The 23,030-nt window shown below is 45.5% G+C and overlaps 1 protein-coding gene across 3 annotated transcripts in view; it reads right to left on the bottom strand.

The window, feature by feature from the left end:
* Positions 1-23,030, bottom strand: part of scn5lab (sodium channel, voltage gated, type V-like, alpha b) — a 212,639-nt gene that overhangs the window by 127,008 nt on the left and 62,601 nt on the right. For all 3 annotated transcript variants that reach the window (XM_042308644.1, XM_042308645.1, XM_042308643.1), the window contains exons 5-7: positions 16,031-16,159; positions 8,685-8,776; positions 4,052-4,294 (exon numbers count right to left, since the gene is read on the bottom strand). In XM_042308644.1, the coding sequence (XP_042164578.1) occupies positions 4,052-4,294; positions 8,685-8,776; positions 16,031-16,159 (464 nt within the window). The remainder of the gene's footprint in view (positions 1-4,051; positions 4,295-8,684; positions 8,777-16,030; positions 16,160-23,030) is intronic.

Raw genomic sequence — 23,030 nt, forward strand, 5'->3', positions numbered from 1 at the left:
GTGTGAATTTAAGTGTGCTCTCTCTAATTCTCTCTTTCTCTTTCTTTCTTTCTTTCTCTCTCTCGGAGGACCTGAGCCCTAGGACCATGCCTCAGGACTACCTGACATGACTCCTTGCTGTCCCCATTCCGCCTGGCCGTGCTGCTGCTCCAGTTTCAACTGTTCTGCCTTATTATTATTGGACCATGCTGGTCATTTATGAACATTTGAACATCTTAGCCATGTTCTGTTATAATCTCCACCCGGCACAGCCAGAAGAGGACTGGCCACCCCACATAACCTAGAGAGGAACCAGGTTTCTTCCTAGATTTTGGCCTTTCTAGGGAGTTTTTCCTAGCCACCGTGCTTCTACACCTGCATTGCTTACTGTTTGGGGTTTTAGGCTGGGTTTCTGGACAGCACTTTGAGATATCAGCTGATGTACGAAGGGCTATATAAATAAATTTGATTTGATTTGATATAGAGTATTCTAATTTTTGGCAAAAAGCTATCGAGTACAAAACATTTCGTTTTTTTGTAGTATGGTTTTTACCCCTCAAAAATCGATTTTCAGTCTCCTAATAGGGTAATTTAAGGGAAATGTCTATTTTCAGTTTTGGTAAGATTTCTATACAGTACCAGTCAAAATATTGGACACACCTACTCATTCAAGGGTTTTTCTTTATTTCTACTATTTTCTACATTGTAGAATAATAGTGAAGACATCAAAACTATGAAATAACACATATGGAATAATGTAGTAACCAAAAAAGTGTTAACAAACACAAATATATTTTACATTTGAGATTCTTCAAAGTAGCCACCCTTTGCCTTGATGACTGCTTGGCACACTCTTGGCATTCTCTCAACCAACTTCACCTGGAATGCTTTTCCAACAGTCTTGAAGGAGTTTCCACATTTGTTGAGCACTTGTTGGCTGCTTTTCCTTCACTCTGCTGTCCAACTCATCCCAAACCATCTCAATTAGCTTGAGGTTGGGTGATTGTGAAGGCCACGTCATCTGACAAAGCACCTCATCACTCTCCTTGGTCAAATAGCCCTTACACAGCCTGGAGGTGCGTTGGATCATTGATTGTCCTGTTGAAAAACAAATGATAGTCCCACTAAGCGCAAACCAGATGGGATGGTGTATTGCTGCAGAATGCTGTGGTAGCCATGCTGGTTAAGTGTGCCTAGAATTCTAAATAAATCACAGACAGTGTCACCAGCAAAGCTCCCCCTCACCATCACGCCTCCTCCTCCATGCTTCACGGTGGGAACCACACATGCAGAGATCATCCGTTCCCCCACCCCTCATCTCACAAAGACATGGCAGTTGGAACCAAAAATCTCAAATTTGGTCTCATCGACCAAAGGACAGATTTCCACAGTCTAATGTCCATTGCTTGTATTTCTTGGCCCGAGCAAGTCTCTTCTTCTTATTGGCATCCTTTAGTAGTCGTTTCTTTGCAGCAATTCAACCATGAAGGCCTGATTTGTGCAGTCTCCTCTGAACAGTTGATGTCGAGATGTGTCTGTTATTTGAACTCTGTGAAGCATTTATTTGGGCTGCAATTTCTGAGGCTGGTAACGCTAATGAACTTATCCTCTGAAGCAGAGGTAACTCTGAGTCTTCCTTTCCTGTGGCGGTCCTCATGTGAGCCAGTTTCATCCTAGCGCTTGATGGTTTTTGTGACTGCACTCAAAGAAACTTTCAAAGTTCTTGAAATGTTCCGCATTGACTGACCTTCGTGTCTTAAAGTAATGATGGACTGTCGTTTCTGTTTGCTTATTTGATCTGTTCTTGCCATAATATGGACTTGGTCTTTTACCAAATAGGGTTATCTTCTGTATATCACCCCTACCTTGCCACAACACAACTGATTGGCTCAAACGCATTGAGAAGGAAAGAAATTCCACACATTAAATTTGAACAAGGCACAGTTGTTAATTGAAATGCATTCCAGGTGTACCTCATGAAGCTGGTTGAGAGAATGCCAAGAGTTTCCAAAGCTGTCATCAAGGCAATGGGTGGCTACTTTGAAGAATCTAAAATATAAAATATATTTGTTATATTTATTTAACACTTTTTTGGTTACTACATGATTTGATATGTGTTATTTCATAGTTTTGATGTCTTCACTATTATTCTACAATGTAGAAAATAGTTTTTAAAAAATGAGTAGGTGTCCAAACTTTTGACTGGTACTGTATATGAAACGTTCATAGATCTAACTTCATTAGATTAGATAAATATCACTTTTTCTAAATGGCCTCCGGGGAAAGACTAGCGGCCTCCAGGGAAAGACTAGCCGCCTCCAGGGAATCACTAGCCGCCTCCAGGGAATCACTAGCCGCCTCCAGGGAATCACTAGCCGCCTCCAGGGAATCACTAGCCGCCTCCAGGGAATCACTAGCCAGGGAATCACTAGCCGCCCAGGGAATCACTAGCCGCCTCCAGGGAATCACTAGCCGCCTCCAGGGAATCACTAGCCGCCAGGGAATCACTAGCCGCCTCCAGGGAATCACACTCCAGGGAATCCGCCGCCAGGGAATCACTAGCCGCCTCCAGGGAATCACTAGCCCAGGGCCTCCAGGGAATCACTAGCCGCCTCCAGGGAATCACTAGCCGCCTCCAGGGAATCACTAGAATCCGCCTCCAGGGAATCACTAGCCCAGGGAATCACTAGCCGCCCAGGGAATCACTAGCCGCCTCCAGGGAATCACTAGCCGCCAGGGAATCACTAGCCGCCCAGGGAATCACTAGCCGCCTCCAGGGAATCACTAGCCGCCTCCAGGGAATCACTAGCCGCCTCCAGGGAATCACTAGCCGCCTCCAGGGAATCACTAGCCAGGGAATCCTAGCCGCCCAGGGAATCACTAGCCGCCTCCAGGGAATCACTAGCCGCCTCCAGGGAATCACTAGCCGCCTCCAGGGAATCACTAGCCGCCTCCAGGGAATCACTAGCCGCCTCCAGGGAATCACTAGCCGCCTCCAGGGAATCACTAGCCGCCTCCAGGGAATCACTAGCCGCCTCCAGGGAATCACTAGCCGCCTCCAGGGAAAGACTAGCCGCCTCCAGGGAAAGACTAGCCGCCTCCAGGGAAAGACTAGCCGCCTCCAGGGAAAGGGACTAGCCGCCTCCAGGGAAAGACTAGCCGCCTCCAGGGAATGACTAGCCGCCTCCAGGGAAAGACTAGCCGCCTCCAGGGAAAGACTAGCCGCCTCCAGGGAAAGACTAGCCGCCTCCAGGGAAAGACTAGCCGCCTCCAGGGAAAGACTAGCCGCCTCAGGGAAAGACAGGGAAAGACTAGCCGCCTCCAGGGAAAGACTAGCCGCCTCCAGGGAAAGACTAGCCGCCTCCAGGGAAAGACTAGCCGCCTCCAGGGAAAGACTAGCCGCCTCCAGGGAAAGACTAGCCGCCTCCAGGGAAAGACTAGCCGCCTCCAGGGAAAGACTAGCCGCCAGGGAAAGACTAGCCGCCTCCAGGGAAAGACTAGCCGCCTCCAGGGAAAGACTAGCCGCCTCCAGGGAAAGACTAGCCGCCTCCAGGGAAAGACTAGCCGCCTCCAGGGAAAGACTAGCCGCCTCCAGGGAAAGACTAGCCGCCTCCAGGGAAAGACTAGCCGCCTCCAGGGAAAGACTAGCCGCCTCCAGGGAAAGACTAGCCGCCTCCAGGGAAAGGAAAGACTAGCCGCCTCCAGGGAAAGACTAGCCGCCTCCAGGGAAAGACTAGCCGCCTCCAGGGAAAGACTAGCCGCCTCCAGGGAAAGACTAGCCGCCTCCAGGGAAAGACTAGCCGCCTCCAGGGAAAGGCTAGCGGCCTCCAGGGAAAGACTAGCCGCCTCCAGGGAAAGGCTAGTGGCCTCCAGGGAAAGACTAGTGGCCTTCAGGAAATGATGTGAATTACAGGAGGGGGGTGTTTAACCCTGGGGGGCATTTAGCCCTAAGCCACCCTATACAACAAGTCTCTCTCGCAAAAGGGATCTTTGCTCTCACTAGGGTCAGCCTTTTTAACTAAATGATACATTCATTCATTAAACAGGTGTTTAACTGGCGCACAGCGCTCACCTTCGTCTGCGATGAAGTCTTTGAGCGAGGGCCACGTCCGGTTGTTGCAGAAGAAGGTGGTGTTGGTGTTGAGGGTGTTGTTGACGCAGTGCGCTGTGCTGCGGACGCACTTCTGCCGCAGATTACCCATGAAGAGCTGCAGGCCAATGAGGGCAAACACACTGAGGCAGAACACGGTCAGGATCATCACGTCCGCCAGCTTCTTCACCGACTGGATCAGCGCGCCCACAATGGTCTTCAGGCCTGCCCAAGGTCAATAGGTCAGCACGCACACACATGGTCATAGAAATGGACACAGGGTAAATAGAAGCTATCTTTGGTTAGCTAGTTCTGTCTAATCATAAGGAACTGTTTTAGATCTAATAACTGAAAATGGTTATTATGTATATGTAATTTAAACATTTAACAAAAATAATTATAAAAAATTCTGGAAGTTAGTGGTCTCTTACTTTTTACAATTACATACTGTATAGTGGGGCTTGTTTACAGTGACTTAACTACAGTGCATTACTCTGTATAACAAGTTACAAAAATTACAATAATTGTATAAGGAACAACACAACGACTCACTATCAATAATAATTAGTGGTGGGCACCAAAATCAATAATTCGATATGATATCAATATAGTTTGTAATTGATATGAGCAAGGCACATCGTGATATTGGCTTATCCTTGCTGTTAACCCACACTTTTATGTAAAAGAGGAAACATTAGTGTTTCTGCAGGCATAAAGCCCTCTCACAGGATCTCAACTTAGATTAACTGCCTGCTGATGGGCCATCAATGAGCTTCCCATTATGTTCAAACAGGTTGGCTAGGGTAGGCCCCCAGAACATTCACTCTTGGCCCAATGGGCAGTAAGCAAGAACTTGTCTGAATTTCACAAAGCCGTAGAAGTTAAGTCCATACAGTTGCAACTTTGATATTGGTTTGAAAAAACGCAAAATGCAATATTGATATAGATTTCAGTGCCCATCACTAATAATACTAACCATGACATGGATGAAATAAACTGTACAGTTACAAATTCAGAACATTAAAAGCAAGAAGGCCACACAGAAACTGAAGACACTGACACGGCATTCAAAATACAAAGAAAGCTAACAAAAACTAACTAACCTCTACAGAAAGAAACATTGTCTTGTTTCTTTTTGAGAGTGCACCGAAAAATTCACAATGTATGGTCATTGACAACAGACGCTTCCCAAATAATGACTGACTTACTGGCTGACTGACAGGCTGGCTGACAAACTAACTGTCTGACTGACTGAAAACGAACTGACTGGCTGACAAACTAACTGGCTGACAAACTAACTGACTGGCTGAAAAACGAACTGACCGACTGATTGACTGACTGGCTGAAACACTAACTGACTGGCTGACAAACTAACTGACTGGCTGACTGACTGGCTGACAAACTAACTGACTGTCTGACAAACGAACTGACTGGCTGACTGACAAACTAACTGGCTGACTGACTGGCAGGCTGACAAACTAACTGACTGACAAACTAACTGACTAAATGACTGGTTGACAAACTAACTGGCTGACTGACTGGCTGGCTGACAACCTAACTAACTGACTGGCTGACACACTGACTGACTGGACAACAAACTGACTGGCTGACAAAACAACTGACTGACTGGCTAACAAACTAACTGACTGGCTGACAAAATAACTGACTGGTTAACAAACTAACTGGCTGACTGACTGGCCGAAAAACTAACTGGATGACTGACTGGCTTATTGACTGGCTGGCTGACAAACTAACTGACTGGCTGACAAACACTGACTGACTGGCCAACAAACTAACTGACTGACTGACTGGCTGACAAAACAAATGACTGACTGGCTAACAAACTAACTGACTGGCTGACAAAATAACTGACTGGTTGACAAACTAACTGACTGATTGACTGGCTGACAAACTAACTGACTGATTGACTGGCTGACAAACTAACTGGATGACTGACTGGCTTATTGACTGGCTGGCTGACAAACTAACTGACTGGCTGACAAACTAACTGACTAGCTGACAAACTAACTGACTAGCTGACAAACTAACTGACTGGCTGACTGACTGGCTGATTGACTGGCTGGCTGGCTGACAAACTAGCTGACTGGCTGACAAACTAACCGACTGACTGGCTAACAAACTAACTGACTGACTGAGAAACTAACCGACTGACAAATTAACTGACTGACTGAACAGAATTGCTTACTGGCTGACTGACTAACTGTCTGACAAACTGACTGACTGCCTGACTGGCTGATTGACTGGCAAACTCACTGACTGGCTGACAAACTAACTGACTGGCAGACAAACTAACTGACTGGCTGACTGACTGACTGGCTGGCTGGCAAACTAACTAATTGGCTGATTGGCTGACTGACTGACTGGCTGGCTGACAAACTAACTGACTGAATGACTGACTGGCTGATTGACTGACAAACTAGCTGACTGGCTGACCAACTAACTGACTGGCTGTCAAACTAACTAACTGACTGACTGAGAAACTAACCAACTGACTGACTGGCTAACAAACTAACTGACTGACTGAGAAACTAACCGACTGACAAATTAACTGAACGGAATTGCTGACTGGCTGACTGACTAGCTGTCTGACAAACTGACTGACTGCCTGACTGGCTGACAAACTAACTGACTGGCTGACAAACTCCTTGACTGGCTGACTGACTTGCTGACAAACTAACTAACTGACTGGCTGTCTTGCTGACAAACTAACTGACTGGTTAACAAACTAACTGCTGACTGGCTGACTGACTAGCTGTCTGACAAACTGACTGACTGCCTGACTGGCTGATTGACTGACTGGCTGACAAACTAACTGACTGGCTGACAAACTCCTTGACTGGCTGACTGACTTGCTGACAAACTGACTGACTGGCTGACTGGCTGACAAACTAACTGACTGACTGGCTAACTGACTAATTGACTGACTGACATTTTGACTTGAAACCTGTTTCAGAATGTTCCCAAAGCATTTCCAAGATTTTCTAGCATTTTTTCCCTAGCTAACTATATTTAGCTTACTGATCCTATGCTATTACTTTACTATCCTGATTCCTATTTGGCCAGGATTTGTGTTGGATTAAAGGTAGTGTGAGGGGCCAGACTGCTGTACAGTATGAACACTGAGAGAATTCAGTCTCTAAACCGTCACTTCCAGTCTGGCATTTCCAGAAGATGGTGTGGGCCAAAGGAGGTCAGCCATGAAGAGCCTGACGCACCATGTGTCTCAACAGCACCTGACAACAGGAAGAAGTGGAATACATGGGCCATGACTGATGGAAGTTAGCTCCTGCAGAGTAGATACCGGGTAGCTACTGTATGGTACAGATCATCCCAAAGTGACCTATCAGGTAAATCTAGAAATCTAGGTCCTATAGCCTATGGCCAGGTCGCAATTGCAAATGAGAACTTGTTCTCAACTTGCCTACCTGGTTAAATAAAGGTGAAATAAAAAAAATGGTTTAAATTGCGTAAAGTAAAAAGTAGGGTCCAGGGTTTTTCCCTGGCCAGGTCAAGTGGACAGGTTATGCATTGTAGGTTTACATAAAGGGCCCTGCTCAGAAATATACTGCACTGTGTTGCTAAGGGTACTACACCCCTTTCATCCAAACAAGGGATTTAGTCCTATTTGAGTAGAGATCCAGTCTGAATGGATTGTATGTCCTGCTTCCTATGGGAGCGTCTGTTGTGAATGGAGATATTATTACCATACAAAGTGGTATTTGACTATACCCATGCCTGTTAAACACTAAGGGTGAATGAGACCTGTTGAGTCAGATAACGAGGTAACATAATCCTTGGGCTTAAGGCCAGATGTCATGTTGAAGCTTTATCTGTGGACTATATATTCACTATGTTGATGTCTATAGTGAAGTGTTTGCATACAGCATGTGGATGCAAGCATTGATGCATGACTACGCCTTCAAAGAAACTAGATTTGTATTTTTCATAAATGAATGGCATACATACATCTAAATACAAAATGAATTTGAAGTGACAACACAACGGTTGCTACCAGATGCTTATTCTACTGCTCAGGTTATACATTGCCCCACATCCCTCCCTTCCCCAATACATGTGTTAATATTGGACTATAATTTGTGCCTTCCTTGATTATACTTATGCTAAAATATTTATTATATTCTTTTGATCCATTTCCTTTATGCTTGTATTCTTATCTTTTCTTTTTTCTTATTGTTGTTGAATTGTCGAGAAGGAACCTGCAGGTACGCATTTCGTACGGTGATGTAAACCATGCGTATATCGCGTACATAAGCCTAATACAACTTAAAACATATTATGGGCAAACATATTCCATGAGAATTTAAAATGTGAGAATCCTCCATTTTGAATCAGACGTTGCCCAACTCAAAGGTCTCATTTCCACTCACAGGTTAGTTTGATTACCGGAAACAAAAAGGGAATGACAAGGCACTCTGTTCCAATACCCACACTAGCAGGCCACTTTGGGTGCATGCCCAATACATTGCTTCATCCTAAGTACAGTAGGGTGCTAGTGTAGACATATTGGAACGTAGCCGGGGTTTAGTTCTTCCAACGGTGGGTGGTGTCTTAGTGTTTGAAACTCCCTTCTCACCTGGGATGACTGAGATAGTTTTCAGTGCTCGTAGGACTCTGAACGTCCGTAAGGCTGAGACATTGCCCAGGTCCACAAACTCAGTAACATATCTGCAACAAGTGAAAGTCAAGCAGACACAATGACAAAGCACCGACGACAGGCAAAACACAACAGTTGAATGTGCCGGGATTGGAATAGAGGGGAGGGGGGCTTGGATTGAGGTCAAGGGTCAGAGAGGATGGCTTTGGCTTGGACAGAGAGGAGGAAGAGGGTGAAGGGACATGTACAGTACAGTAACAGTATGTGGACTGGACAATAGACAATGTAACCCATTTTTTGGTAACACTGCAGCACAAGGGGAGACTCCCTCTTACCTGGGATTACTGAAATAGTTTTCAATGCTCTGAGGACCCTGAATGTTCGAAGTGCTTGGAGATTGCCTACTTTAACAAATTCGGTTAGCAACCTGCAGGATCAAATTACAGTTATTTGGTCAAACACCAACAAAAAAAAACGTAAAGACAACTGCAGGCTAAGCACTGCCTCTTAGTGAAGCTTTCCCTGGAGAACAGGACAGAAACAGCAAGGTATAGATATTTCCTGTTAGTTTTTTTACAGTTATGTGTGCTGTTAGTATGTCTCCACATCAAGAAACTCCAGAAAAATGTGAAAAACTAATATGGTGCCAGTCCATGTGCTGCTCATATGAGGTATGTTAAGTCTTCTGGACCTAAGTGGTTCCATTCCCTATTACATTTCTGAGGTGAGTTTTCCAAAAGCTTCATAGCTAACATGGTATGCACTCCGTTTCCATGGGAACACCCAGGGTTGGGGGTGTGGGGGGTGTGGTGTGGGGGTATCCGTTTCCCGGTCATCAGTCTGGATTTAATAAAGCCAGCGGCGGGAAGGAAGGTGGCCTGTCTGTCAACATGAGTGGGAGGGCAGCGGGGGTCGGTAACTGATGTGTCCCTGTCCTGCTAAATATCCATCTGACCCCACAGAGGCTTCCAGTTCAAGGTCGACTGGAAATAAAGCTGCAGGAGCCAAACGAGAAATCAACACTTCATCGGGGGTGGACTTAATCCAATCTCTGGAGGCATCCTTAATGACTCCATTGGAACCTGCTTCTGGTTAAGGTCCCCTATCGGACAATCTGTCATTGGTTTATAGGCTGTTATGGGTGACTGGGAAACTGCCTGAGCCTTTGGCGTCTTACCTACAATTCTACTTCAAACACGGTTTTCTCACAGGTGAGTCAGTTAATGGACAGTGGGGATGTTCAAAATTATTCCCTTAGAAAAAAGGTGCCGTATGTCCTCAGTGTTTAGACCATCCACAGTAGAAGGTCAGGAGCTAAATAGATTATTCAAAAGCAGCTTAAGGTGCTTTCTACACCCACACCACCAAAGCAAAATTTAACATTTGAAGAGTAAGAACTTCGGTAATTGGTCATTAAATTCAGGTTGCATTCTAAAATGTTGGAAGTAAAAGTTTGCACTGCATCTATTGGTTATAAAAGAAAGAGGATTGAAGTATAGTGAAGTATAACAGGGATTTCCAGTAGTCGAGTAAGTATTTACTTTTTTTTTTACTGTCCTGTTTTGACATTTATTAATGTGTTATTGAATGTGTTTCTATGGTTTTTAGTAGTAAAGGGCAAAATCAATATTTTAAGGAAGGAGAGGGCAGCTTAAAAGGAAGGAGAGGGCGGCTTAAAAGGAAGGAGAGGGCAGCTTAAAAGGAAGGAGAGGGCAGGTTAAAAGGAAGGAGAGGGGACCTTAACAAGAAGTAGATGGCAGGTTAAAAGGAAGGAGAGGGCAGCTTAAAAGGAAGGAGAGGGCAGCTTAAAAGGAAGGAGAGGGCAGCTTAAAAGGAAGGAGAGGGCAGCTTAAAAGGAAGGAGAGGGCAGCTTAAAAGGAAGGAGAGGGCAGCTTAAAAGGAAGGAGAGGGCAGCTTAAAAGGAAGGAGAGGGCAGCTTAAAAGGAAGGAGAGGGCAGCTTAAAAGGAAGGAGAGGGCAGCTTAAAAGGAAGGAGAGGGCAGCTTAAAAGGAAGGAGAGGGCAGCTTAAAAGGAAGGAGAGGGCAGCTTAAAAGGAAGGAGAGGGCAGCTTAAAAGGAAGGAGAGGGCAGCTTAAAAGGAAGGAGAGGGCAGCTTAAAAGGAAGGAGAGGGCAGCTTAAAAGGAAGGAGAGGGCAGCTTAAAAGGAAGGAGAGGGCAGCTTAAAAGGAAGGAGAGGGCAGCTTAAAAGGAAGGAGAGGGCAGCTTAAAAGGAAGGAGAGGGCAGCTTAAAAGGAAGGAGAGGGCAGCTTAAAAGGAAGGAGAGGGCAGCTTAAAAGGAAGGAGAGGGCAGCTTAAAAGGAAGGAGAGGGCAGCTTAAAAGGAAGGAGAGGGCTTAAAAGGAAGGAGAGGGCAGCTTAAAAGGAAGGAGAGGGCAGCTTAAAAGGAAGGAGAGGGCAGCTTAAAAGGAAGGAGAGGGCAGCTTAAAAGGAAGGAGAGGGCAGGTTAAAAGGAAGGAGAGGGCAGGTTAAAAGGAAGGAGAGGGCAGGTTAAAAGGAAGGAGAGGACAGATTAAAAGGAAGGAGAGGGCAGGTTAAAAGGAAGGAGAGGGGACCTTAACAAGAAGTAGATGGCAGGTTAAAAGGAAGGAGAGGGACCTTAACAAGAAGTAGATGGCAGGTTAAAAGGAAGGAGAGGGCAGGTTAAAAGGAAGTAGAGGACAGGTTAAAAGGAAGGAGAGGGCAGGTTAAAAGGAAGGAGAGGGACCTTAACAAGAAGTAGAGGGCAGGTTAAAAGGAAGGTAGAGGGCAGATTAAAAGGAAGGAGAGGACAGATTAAAAGGAAGGAGAGGACAGATTAAAAGGAAGGAGAGGACAGATTAAAAGGAAGGAGAGGACAGATTAAAAGGAAGGAGAGGACAGATTAAAAGGAAGGAGAGGACAGATTAAAAGGAAGGAGAGGACAGATTAAAAGGAAGGAGAGGACAGATTAAAAGGAAGGAGAGGACAGATTAAAAGGAAGGAGAGGACAGATTAAAAGGAAGGAGAGGGCAGGTTAAAAGGAAGGAGAGGGGACCTTAACAAGAAGTAGATGGCAGGTTAAAAGGAAGGAGAGGGGACCTTAACAAGAAGTAGATGGCAGGTTAAAAGGAAGGAGAGGGCAGGTTAAAAGGAGGTAGAGGACAGGTTAAAAGGAAGGAGAGGGCAGGTTAAAAGGAAGGAGAGGGACCTTAACAAGAAGTAGAGGGCAGGTTAAAAGGAGGTAGAGGGCAGATTAAAAGGAAGGAGAGGACAGATTAAAAGGAAGGAGAGGGACAGATTAAAAGGAAGGAGAGGACAGATTAAAAGGAAGGAGAGGACAGATTAAAAGGAAGGAGAGGACAGATTAAAAGGAAGGAGAGGACAGATTAAAAGGAAGGAGAGGACAGATTAAAAGGAAGGAGAGGACAGATTAAAAGGAAGGAGAGGACAGATTAAAAGGATGGAGAGGACAGATTAGAAGGATGGAGAGGACAGATTAAAAGGAAGGAGAGGGCAGGTTAAAAGGAAGGAGAGTGCAGGTTAAAAGGAAGGAGAGGGGACCTTAACAAGAAGTAGATGGCAGGTTAAAAGGAAGGAGAGGGCAGGTTAAAAGGAGGTAGAGGACAGGTTAAAAGGAAGGAGAGGGCAGGTTAAAAGGACGGAGAGGGCAGGTTAAAAGGAAGGAGAGGGTAGGTTAAAAGGAAGGAGAGGGTAGGTTAAAAGGAAGGAGAGGGGACCTTAACAAGAAGTAGATGGCAGGTTAAAAGGAAGGAGAGGGCAGGTTAAAAGGAGGTAGAGGGCAGATTAAAAGGAAGGAGAGGACAGATTAAAAGGAAGGAGAGGACAGATTAAAAGGAAGGAGAGGACAGATTAAAAGGAAGGAGAGGGCAGATTAAAAGGAAGGAGAGGGCAGGTTAAAAGGAAGGAGAGGGCAGGTTAAAAGGAAGGAGAGGGCAGGTTAAAAGGAAGGAGAGGGCAGGTTAAAAGGAAGGAGAGGGCAGGTTAAAAGGAAGGAGAGGGCAGATGAAAAGGAAGGAGAGGACAGATGAAAAGGAAGGAGAGGACAGATTAAAAGGAAGGAGAGGGCAGGTTAAAAGGAAGGAGAGGACAGATTAAAAGGAAGGAGAGGACAGATTAAAAGGAAGGAGTGGACAGATTAAAAGGAAGGAGAGGACAGATTAAAAGGAAGGAGAGGGCAGGTTAAAAGGAAGGAGAGGGCAGGTTAAAAGGAAGGAGAGGGGACCTTAACAAGAAGTAGATGGCAGGTTAAAAGGAAGGAGAGGGGACCTTAACAAGAAGTAGATGGCAGGTTAAAAGGAAGGAGAGGGCAGGTTAAAAGGAGGTAGAGGACAGGTTAAAAGGAAGGAGAGGGCAGGTTAAAAGGAAGGAGAGGGGACCTTAACAAGAAGTAGAGGGCAGGTTAAAAGGAGGTAGAGGGCAGATTAAAAGGAAGGAGAGGACAGATTAAAAGGAAGGAGAGGACAGATTAAAAGGAAGGAGAGGACAGATTAAAAGGAAGGAGAGGACAGATTAAAAGGAAGGAGAGGACAGATTAAAAGGAAGGAGAGGACAGATTAAAAGGAAGGAGAGGACAGATTAAAAGGAAGGAGAGGACAGATTAAAAGGAAGGAGAGGACAGATTAAAAGGAAGGAGAGGACAGATTAAAAGGAAGGAGAGGACAGATTAAAAGGAAGGAGAGGGCAGGTTAAAAGGAAGGAGAGGGGACCTTAACAAGAAGTAGATGGCAGGTTAAAAGGAAGGAGAGGGGACCTTAACAAGAAGTAGATGGCAGGTTAAAAGGAAGGAGAGGGCAGGTTAAAAGGAGGTAGAGGGCAGGTTAAAAGGAAGGAGAGAGGGCAGGTTAAAAGGAAGGAGAGGGGACCTTAACAAGAAGTAGAGGGCAGGTTAAAAGGAAGGAGAGGGTAGATTAAAAGGAAGGAGAGGACAGATTAAAAGGAAGGAGAGGACAGATTAAAAGGAAGGAGAGGACAGATTAAAAGGAAGGAGAGGACAGATTAAAAGGAAGGAGAGGACAGATTAAAAGGAAGGAGAGGACAGATTAAAAGGAAGGAGAGGACAGATTAAAAGGAAGGAGAGGACAGATTAAAAGGAAGGAGAGGACAGATTAAAAGGATGGAGAGGACAGATTAGAAGGATGGAGAGGACAGATTAAAAGGAAGGAGAGGGCAGGTTAAAGGAAGGAGAGTGCAGGTTAAAAGGAAGGAGAGGGGACCTTAACAAGAAGTAGATGGCAGGTTAAAAGGAAGGAGAGGGCAGGTTAAAAGGAGGTAGAGGACAGGTTAAAAGGAAGGAGAGGGCAGGTTAAAAGGAGGAGAGGGCAGGTTAAAAGGAAGGAGAGGGTAGGTTAAAAGGAAGGAGAGGGTAGGTTAAAAGGAAGGAGAGGGGACCTTAACAAGAAGTAGATGGCAGGTTAAAAGGAGGTAGAGGGCAGATTAAAAGGAAGGAGAGGACAGATTAAAAGGAAGGAGAGGACAGATTAAAAGGAAGGAGAGGGCAGGTTAAAAGGAAGGAGAGGGCAGGTTAAAAGGAAGGAGAGGGCAGGTTAAAAGGAAGGAGAGGGCAGGTTAAAAGGAAGGAGAGGGCAGGTTAAAAGGAAGGAGAGGGCAGGTTAAAAGGAAGGAGAGGGCAGGTTAAAAGGAAGGAGGGAGAGGGCAGATGAAAAGGAAGGAGAGGACAGATGAAAAGGAAGGAGAGGACAGATTAAAAGGAAGGAGAGGACAGGTTAAAAGGAAGGAGAGGACAGATTAAAAGGAAGGAGAGGACAGATTAAAAGGAAGGAGTGGACAGATTAAAAGGAAGGAGAGGACAGATTAAAAGGAAGGAGAGGGCAGGTTAAAAGGAAGGAGAGGGCAGGTTAAAAGGAAGGAGAGGGGACCTTAACAAGAAGTAGATGGCAGGTTAAAAGGAAGGAGAGGGCAGGTTAAAGGAGGTAGAGGACAGGTTAAAAGGAAGGAGAGGGCAGATTAAAAGGAAGGAGAGGACAGATTAAAAGGAAGGAGAGGACAGATTAAAAGGAAGGAGATGACAGATTAAAAGGAAGGAGAGGACAGATTAAAAGGAAGGAGAGGACAGATTAAAAGGAAGGAGAGGACAGATTAAAAGGAAGGAGAGGGCAGGTTAAAAGGAAGGAGAGGGCAGGTTAAAAGGAAGGAGAGGGCAGGTTAAAAGGAAGGAGAGGGCAGGTTAAAAGGAAGGAGAGGGCAGGTTAAAAGGAAGGAGAGGGCAGATGAAAAGGAAGGAGAGGACAGATGAAAAGGAAGGAGAGGACAGATTAAAAGGAAGGAGAGGACAGGTTAAAAGGAAGGAGAGGACAGATTAAAAGGAAGGAGAGGACAGATTAAAAGGAAGGAGAGGACAGATTAAAAGGAAGGAGAGGACAGATTAAAAGGAAGGAGAGGGCAGGTTAAAAGGAAGGAGAGGGCAGGTTAAAAGGAAGGAGAGGGGACCTTAACAAGAAGTATATGGCAGGTTAAAAGGAAGGAGAGGGCAGGTTAAAAGGAGGTAGAGGACAGGTTAAAAGGAAGGAGAGGGCAGATTAAAAGGAAGGAGAGGACAGATTAAAAGGAAGGAGAGGACAGATTAAAAGGAAGGAGAGGACAGATTAAAAGGAAGGAGAGGACAGATTAAAAGGAAGGAGAGGACAGATTAAAAGGAAGGAGAGGACAGATTAAAAGGAAGGAGAGGACAGATTAAAAGGAAGGAGAGGACAGGTTAAAAGGAAGGAGAGGGCAGGTTAAAAGGAAGGAGAGGGCAGGTTAAAGGAAGGAGAGGGCAGGTTAAAAGGAAGGAGAGGGCAGGTTAAAAGGAAGGAGATGACAGGTTAAAAGGAAGGAGAGGACAGGTTAAAAGGAAGTAGAGGACAGGTTAAAAGGAAGGAGAGGGCAGGTTAAAAGGAAGGAGAGGGCAGATTAAATGGAAGGAGAGGACAGATTAAAAGGAAGGAGAGGACAGATTAAAAGGAAGGAGAGGGCAGATTAAAAGGATGGAGAGAGCTGGTTAAAAGGAAGGAGATGACAGGTTAAAAGGAAGGAGAGGACAGGTTAAGAGGAAGTAGATGGCAGGTTAAAAGGAAGGAGAGGGCAGGTTAAAAGAAAGTGGATGGCAGGTTTAAAGGAAGGAGAGAGCAGGTTAAAAGGAAGGAGATGACAGGTTAAAAGGAAGGAGAGGACAGGTTAAGAGGAAGTAGATGGCAGGTTAAAAGGAAGGAGAGGGCAGGTTAAAAGAAAGTGGATGGCAGGTTTAAAGGAAGTAGGTTCAAATGAAGTAGAGTGTCAGACACTAACAGGAGCAATACAGAGGTCTACTGTAGCAAGAGAGATTACTTACGCCATGACAATCACACTGAAATCCAGCCAGTTCCACGGGTCCCGCAGGAAGGTAAATGGCCCCACACAGAATCCCCTCGCCAGAATCTTTATCAATGACTCAAACGTGTAAATTCCAGTGAAAGTGTACCTGAGCGGGTGTATGGGGTAAGGGAAGGGGGGAACAAAAGGTCAAAACATTAGCAGGAAATGGGATTAGCTATTGTGAGGAGCAAAACACTGCTCTTCTTCCTCCACATGGTTCCCCGACTCAGAGTGCAGTTCAAATAAAACATATTTTTTAAAGAAGAAAGAAATAGGAAAGGGACAGAGACAGACATGTAGCAGCTTCAGGGAGAGACAGAGACATGTAGCATCTTTAGGTTAGAGAAAGAGACTTGTAGCAGCTTTAGGGAGAGACAGAGACATGTAGCAGCTTTAGGGAGAGAGAGAGAGACATGTAGCAGCTTTAAGGAGAAACAGAGACATGTAGCAGCTTCAGATTAGAGACAGAGACATGTAACAACTTTAGGGAGAGACAGAGACATGTAAGCAGCTTTAGTTGAGAGACAGAGACATGTAGCAGCTTTAGGGAGAGAGACACATGTAGCAGCTTTAGGTTAGCGACAGAGACATGTAGCAGCTTTAGGGGAGAGACAGAGACATGTAGCAGCTTTAGGGAGAGAGAGAGACATGTAGCAGCTTTAGGGAGAGAGAGAGACATGTAGCAGCTTTAGGGAGAGACAGAGACATGTAGCAGCTTTAGGGAGAGACAGAGACATGTAGCAGCTTTAGGTTAGAGACAGAGACATGTAGCAGCTTTAGGTTAGAGACAGAGACATGTAGCAGCTTTCAGGTTAGACACAGAAACATAGCAGCTTTAGGGAGAGACAGAGACATGTAGCAGCTTTAGGGAGGAGACAGAGACATGTAACAGCTTTAGGGGAGAGACAGAGACATGTAGCAGCTTTAGATTAGAGACAGAGACATGTAGCAGCTTTAGGTTAGAGACAAAGAAATGAAGCAGCTTTAGGGAGAGACAGAGACATGTAGCAACTTTAGGTTAGAGACAGAGACATGTAGCAGCTTTAGGGAGAGACAGAGACATGTAGCAGCTTTAGGGAGAGACCGTGACATGTAGCAGCTTTAGGGAGAGACAGAGACATGTAGCAGCTTTAGGGAGAGACAGAGACATGTAGCAGCTTTAGGGGAGAGACACATGTAGCAGCTTTAGGGAGAGACAGAGACATGTAGCAGCTTTAGGGAGAGACACATGTAGCAGCTTTAGGTTAGAGACAGAGACATGAAGCAGCTTTAGGAGAGACAGAGACATGTAGCAGCTTTAGGAGAGACAAAGACATGTAACAGCTTTAGGGGAGAGAGACACATGTAGCAGCTTTAGGGAGAGACACATGTAGCAGCTTTAGGTTAGAGACAGAGACATGAAGCAGCTTTAGGGAGAGACAGAGACATGTAGCAGCTTTAGATTAGAGACAGAGACATGTAGCAGCTTTAGGGAGAGAGAGAGACATGTAGCAGCTTTAGGGAGAGAGAAAGACATGTAGCAGCTTTGGGGAGAGAGAAAGACATGTAGCAGCTTTAGAGAGAGACAGAGACATGTAGCAGCTTTAGGGAGAGAGAAAGACATGTATCAGCTTTAGGGAGAGACAGAGACATGTAGCAGCTTTCAGGTTAGAGACAGAGACATGTAGCAGCTTCAGGTTAAAGACAGAGACATGTAGCAGCTTCAGGTTAGAGACAGAGACATGAAGCAGCTTTAGGGAGAGACAGAGACATGTAGCAGCTTTAGGTTAGAGACAGAGACATGTAGCAGCTTTAGGGAGAGACAGAGACATGTAGCAGCTTTAGGGAGAGAGAGAGACATGTAGCAGCTTTAGGGAGAGACAGAGACATGTAGCAGCTTTAGGTTAGATACAGAGACATGTAGCAGCTTTAGGTTAGAGACAGAGACATGTAGCAGCTTTCAGGTTAGATACAGAGAAATATAGCAGCATTAGGGAGAGACAGAGACATGTAGCAGCTTTAGGAAGAGACAGAGACATGTAGCAGCTTTAGGAGAGACAGAGACATGTAGCAGCTTTAGGTTAGAGACAGAGACATGAAGCAGCTTTAGGGAGAGACAGAGACATGTAGCAGCTTTAGGGAGAGACAAAGACATGTAACAGCTTTAGGGGAGAGAGAGACATGTAGCAGCTTTAGGGAGAGACAGAGACATGTAGCATCTTTAGGTTAGAGACAGAGACATGAAGCAGCTTTAGGGAGAGACAGAGACATGTAGCAGCTTTAGGGAGAGAGAGACATGTAGCAGCTTTAGGGAGACAGAGACATGTAGCAGCTTTAGGTTAGATACAGAGACATGTAGCAGCTTTAGGTTAGAGACAGAGACATGTAGCAGCTTCAGGTTAGATACAGAGAAATATAGCAGCTTTAGGGAGAGACAGAGACATGTAGCAGCTTTAGGGAGAGACACATGTAGCAGCTTTAGGTTAGAGACAGAGACATGAAGCAGCTTTAGGGAGAGACAGAGACATGTAGCGGCTTTAGGGAGAGACAAAGACATGTAACAGCTTTAGGGGGAGAGAGAGACATGTAGCAGCTTTAGGGAGACAGAGACATGTAGCAGCTTTAGGTTAGAGACAGAGACATGAAGCAGCTTTAGGGAGAGACAGAGACATGTAGCAGCTTTAGATTAGAGACAGAGACATGTAGCAGCTTTAGGAGAGAGAGAGACATGTAGCAGCTTTAGGGAGAGAGAGACATGTAGCAGCTTTAGGGAGTGACAGAGACATGTAGCAGCTTTAGGGGGGAGAGAGACATGTAGCAGCTTCCAGGTTAGAGACAGAGACATGAAGCAGCTTTAGGGAGAGACAGAGACATGTAGCAGCTTTAGATTAGAGACAGAGACATGAAGCAGCTTTAGGAGAGACAGAGACATGTAGCAGCTTTAGATTAGAGACAGAGACATGTAGCAGCTTTAGGTTAGAGACAGAGACATGTAGCAGCTTTAGGGAGAGACAGAGACATGTAGCAGCTTTAGGGAGAGAGAGAGACATGTAGCAGCTTTAGGGAGAGAGAGAGACATGTAGCAGCTTTAGGGAGAGAGAGAGACATGTAGCAGCTTTAGGGAGACACAGAGACATGTAGCAGCTTTAGGTTAGATACAGAGACATGTAGCAGCTTTAGGTTAGAGACAGAGACATGTAGCAGCTTCAGGTTAGATACAGAGAAATATAGCAGCTTTAGGGAGAGACAGAGACATGTAGCAGCTTTAGGTTAGAGACAGAGACATGTAGCAGCTTCAGGTTAGATACAGAGAAATATAGCAGCTTTAGGGAGAGACAGAGACATGTAGCGGCTTTAGGGAGAGACAAAGACATGTAACAGCTGTAGGTTAGAGACAGAGACATGAAGCAGCTTTAGGAACAGACAGAGACATGTAGCAGCTTTAGGGGGAGAGATAGACATGTAGCAGCTTTAGGGAGAGACAGAGACATGTAGCAGCTTTAGGGAGAGAGAGAGACATGTAGCAGCTTTAGGGAGAGACAGAGACATGTAGCAGCTTTAGGTTAGAGACAGAGACATGAAGCAGCTTTAGGGAGAGACAGAGACATGTAGCGGCTTTAGGGAGAGACAAAGACATGTAACAGATTTAGGGGGAGAGAGAGACATGTAGCAGCTTTAGGGGGAGACAGAGACATGTAGCAGCTTTAGGTTAGAGACAGAGACATGTAGCAGCTTTAGGGGAGAGACAGAGACATGTAGCAGCTTTAGGGAGAGACAGAGACATGTAGCAGCTTTAGGGAGTGACAGAGACATGTAGCAGCTTTAGGGAGAGACAGAGACATGTAGCAGCTTTAGGTTAGAGACAGAGACATGTAGCAGCTTCAGGTTAGATACAGAGAAATATAGCAGCTTTAGGGAGAGACAGAGACATGTAGCAGCTTTAGGTTAGAGACAGAGACATGTAGCAGCTTCAGGTTAGATACAGAGAAATATAGCAGCTTTAGGGAGAGACAGAGACATGTAGCGGCTTTAGGGAGAGACAAAGACATGTAACAGCTTTAGGGGGAGAGAGAGACATGTAGCAGCTTTAGGGGGAGACAGAGACATGTAGCAGCTTTAGGTTAGAGACAGAGACATGTAGCAGCTTTTGGGAGAGAGAGAGACATGTAGCAGCTTTAGATTAGAGACAGAGACATGTAGCAGCTTTAGGGAGAGAGAGACATGTAGCAGCTTTAGGGAGAGAGAGACATGTAGCAGCTTTAGGGAGTGACAGAGACATGTAGCAGCTTCAGGTTAGAGACAGAGACATGAAGCAGCTTTAGGGAGAGACAGAGACATGTAGCAGCTTTAGATTAGAGACAGAGACATGAAGCAGCTTTAGGGAGAGACAGAGACATGTAGCAGCTTTAGATTAGAGACAGAGACATGTAGCAGCTTTAGGTTAGAGACAGAGACATGTAGCAGCTTTAGGGAGAGACAGAGACATGTAGCAGCTTTAGGGAGAGAGAGACATGTAGCAGCTTTAGGGAGTGACAGAGACATGTAGCAGCTTTAGGGAGAGACAGAGACATGTAGCAGCTTTAGGGAGACACAGAGACATGTAGCAGCTTTAGGTTAGATACAGAGACATGTAGCAGCTTTAGGTTAGAGACAGAGACATGTAGCAGCTTCAGGTTAGATACAGAGAAACATAGCAGCTTTAGGGAGAGACAGAGACATGTAACAGCTTTAGGTTAGAGACAGAGACATGTAACAGCTTTAGGTTAGAGACAGAGATGAAGCAGCTTTAGGGAGAGACAGAGCCATGTAGCGGCTTTAGGGAGAGACAGAGGCATGTAACAGCTGTAGGTTAGAGACAGAGACATGAAGCAGCTTTAGGAACAGACAGAGACATGTAGCAGCTTTAGGGGGAGAGATAGACATGTAGCAGCTTTAGGGAGAGACAGAGACATGTAGCAGCTTTAGGGAGAAACAGAGACAAGTAGCAGCTTTAGGGAGAGACAGAGACATGTAGCAGCTTTAGGGAGAGACAGAGACATGTAACAGCTTTAGGGAGAGACAGAGACATGTAGCGGCTTTAGGGAGAGACAAAGACATGTAACAGCTTTAGGGGGAGAGAGAGACATGTAGCAGCTTTAGGGGGAGACAGAGACATGTAGCAGCTTTAGGTTAGAGACAGAGACTTGAAGCAGCTTTAGGGAGAGACAGAGACATGTAGCAGCTTTAGATTAGAGACAGAGACATGTAGCAGCTTTAGGTGAGAGAGAGAGACATGTAGCAGCTTTAGGGAGAGAGAGACATGTAGCAGCTTTAGGGAGACAGAGACATGAAGCAGCTTTAGGGAGAGACAGAGACATGTAGCAGCTTTAGGGAGAGACAGAGTCATGTAGCAGCTTTAGATTAGAGACATGTAGCAGCTTTAGGTTAGAGACAGAGACATGTAGCAGCTTTAGGGAGAAACAGAGACATGTAGCAGCTTTAGGGAGAAACAGAGACATGTAGCAGCTTCAGATTAGAGACAGAGACATGTAACAACTTTAGGGAGAGACAGAGACATGTAAGCAGCTTTAGTGGAGAGACAGAGACATGTAGCAGCTTTAGGGAGAGAGAGACATGTAGCAGCTTTAGGTGAGAGACAGAGACATGTAGCAGCTTTAGGGAGAGACAGAGACATGTAGCAGCTTTAGGTTAGAGACAGAGACATGAAGCAGCTTTAGGGAGAGACAGAGACATGTAGCAGCTTTAGGGAGAGACAAAGACATGTAACAGCTTTAGGGGGAGAGAGAGACATGTAGCAGCTTTAGGGGGAGACAGAGACATGTAGCAGCTTTAGGTTAGAGACAGAGACATGCAGCTTTAGGGAGAGACAGAGACATGTAGCAGCTTTAGGGAGAGACAGAGACATGTAGCAGCTTTAGGGAGAGACAGAGACATGAAGCAGCTTTAGGGAGAGACAGAGACATGTAGCAGCTTTAGGGAGAGACAGAGACATGTAACAGCTTTAGGGGAGAGAGAGACATGTAGCAGCTTTAGATTAGAGACAGAGACATGTAGCAGCTTTAGGTTAGAGACAAAGAAATGAAGCAGCTTTAGGGAGAGACAGAGACATGTAGCAACTTTAGGGAGAGACCGAGACATGTAGCAGCTTTAGGGAGAGACAGAGACATGTAGCAGCTTTAGGGAGAGACAGAGACATGTAGCAGCTTTAGGAGAGAGAGACATGTAGCAGCTTTAGGGAGAGACAGAGACATGTAGCAGCTTTAGGGGAGAGAGAGACATGTAGCAGCTTTAGGGAGACACAGAGACATGTAGCAGCTTTAGGTTAGATACAGAGAAATATAGCAGCTTTAGGGAGAGACAGAGACATGTAGCAGCTTTAGGGAGAGACACATGTAGCAGCTTTAGGTTAGAGACAGAGACATGAAGCAGCTTTAGGGAGAGACAGAGACATGTAGCGGCTTTAGGGAGAGACAGAGACATGTAACAGCTTTAGGTTAGAGACAGAGACATGTAACAGCTTTAGGTTAGAGACAGAGACACGAAGCAGCTTTAGGGAGAGACAGAGCCATGTAGCGGCTTTAGGGAGAGACAGAGGCATGTAACAGCTGTAGGTTAGAGACAGAGACATGAAGCAGCTTTAGGAACAGACAGAGACATGTAGCAGCTTTAGGGAGAGACAGAGACATGTAGCAGCTTTAGGGAGAGACAGAGACATGTAGCAGCTTTAGGTTAGAGACAGAGACATGAAGCAGCTTTAGGGAGAGACAGAGACATGTAGCAGCTTTAGGTTAGAGACAGAGACATGAAGCAGCTTTAGGGAGAGACAGAGACATGTAGCAGCTTTAGATTAGAGACAGAGACATGTAGCAGCTTTAGGGAGAGAGAGAGACATGTAGCAGCTTTAGGGAGAGAGAGAAATGTCGCAGCTTTAGGGAGTGACAGAGACATGAAGCAGCTTTAGGGAGAGACATAGACATGTAGCAGCTTCAGGTTAGAGA

Source organism: Oncorhynchus tshawytscha, linkage group LG29, assembly GCF_018296145.1.
Source record: "Oncorhynchus tshawytscha isolate Ot180627B linkage group LG29, Otsh_v2.0, whole genome shotgun sequence".
Classification (NCBI taxonomy): Eukaryota; Metazoa; Chordata; class Actinopteri; order Salmoniformes; family Salmonidae; genus Oncorhynchus; species Oncorhynchus tshawytscha.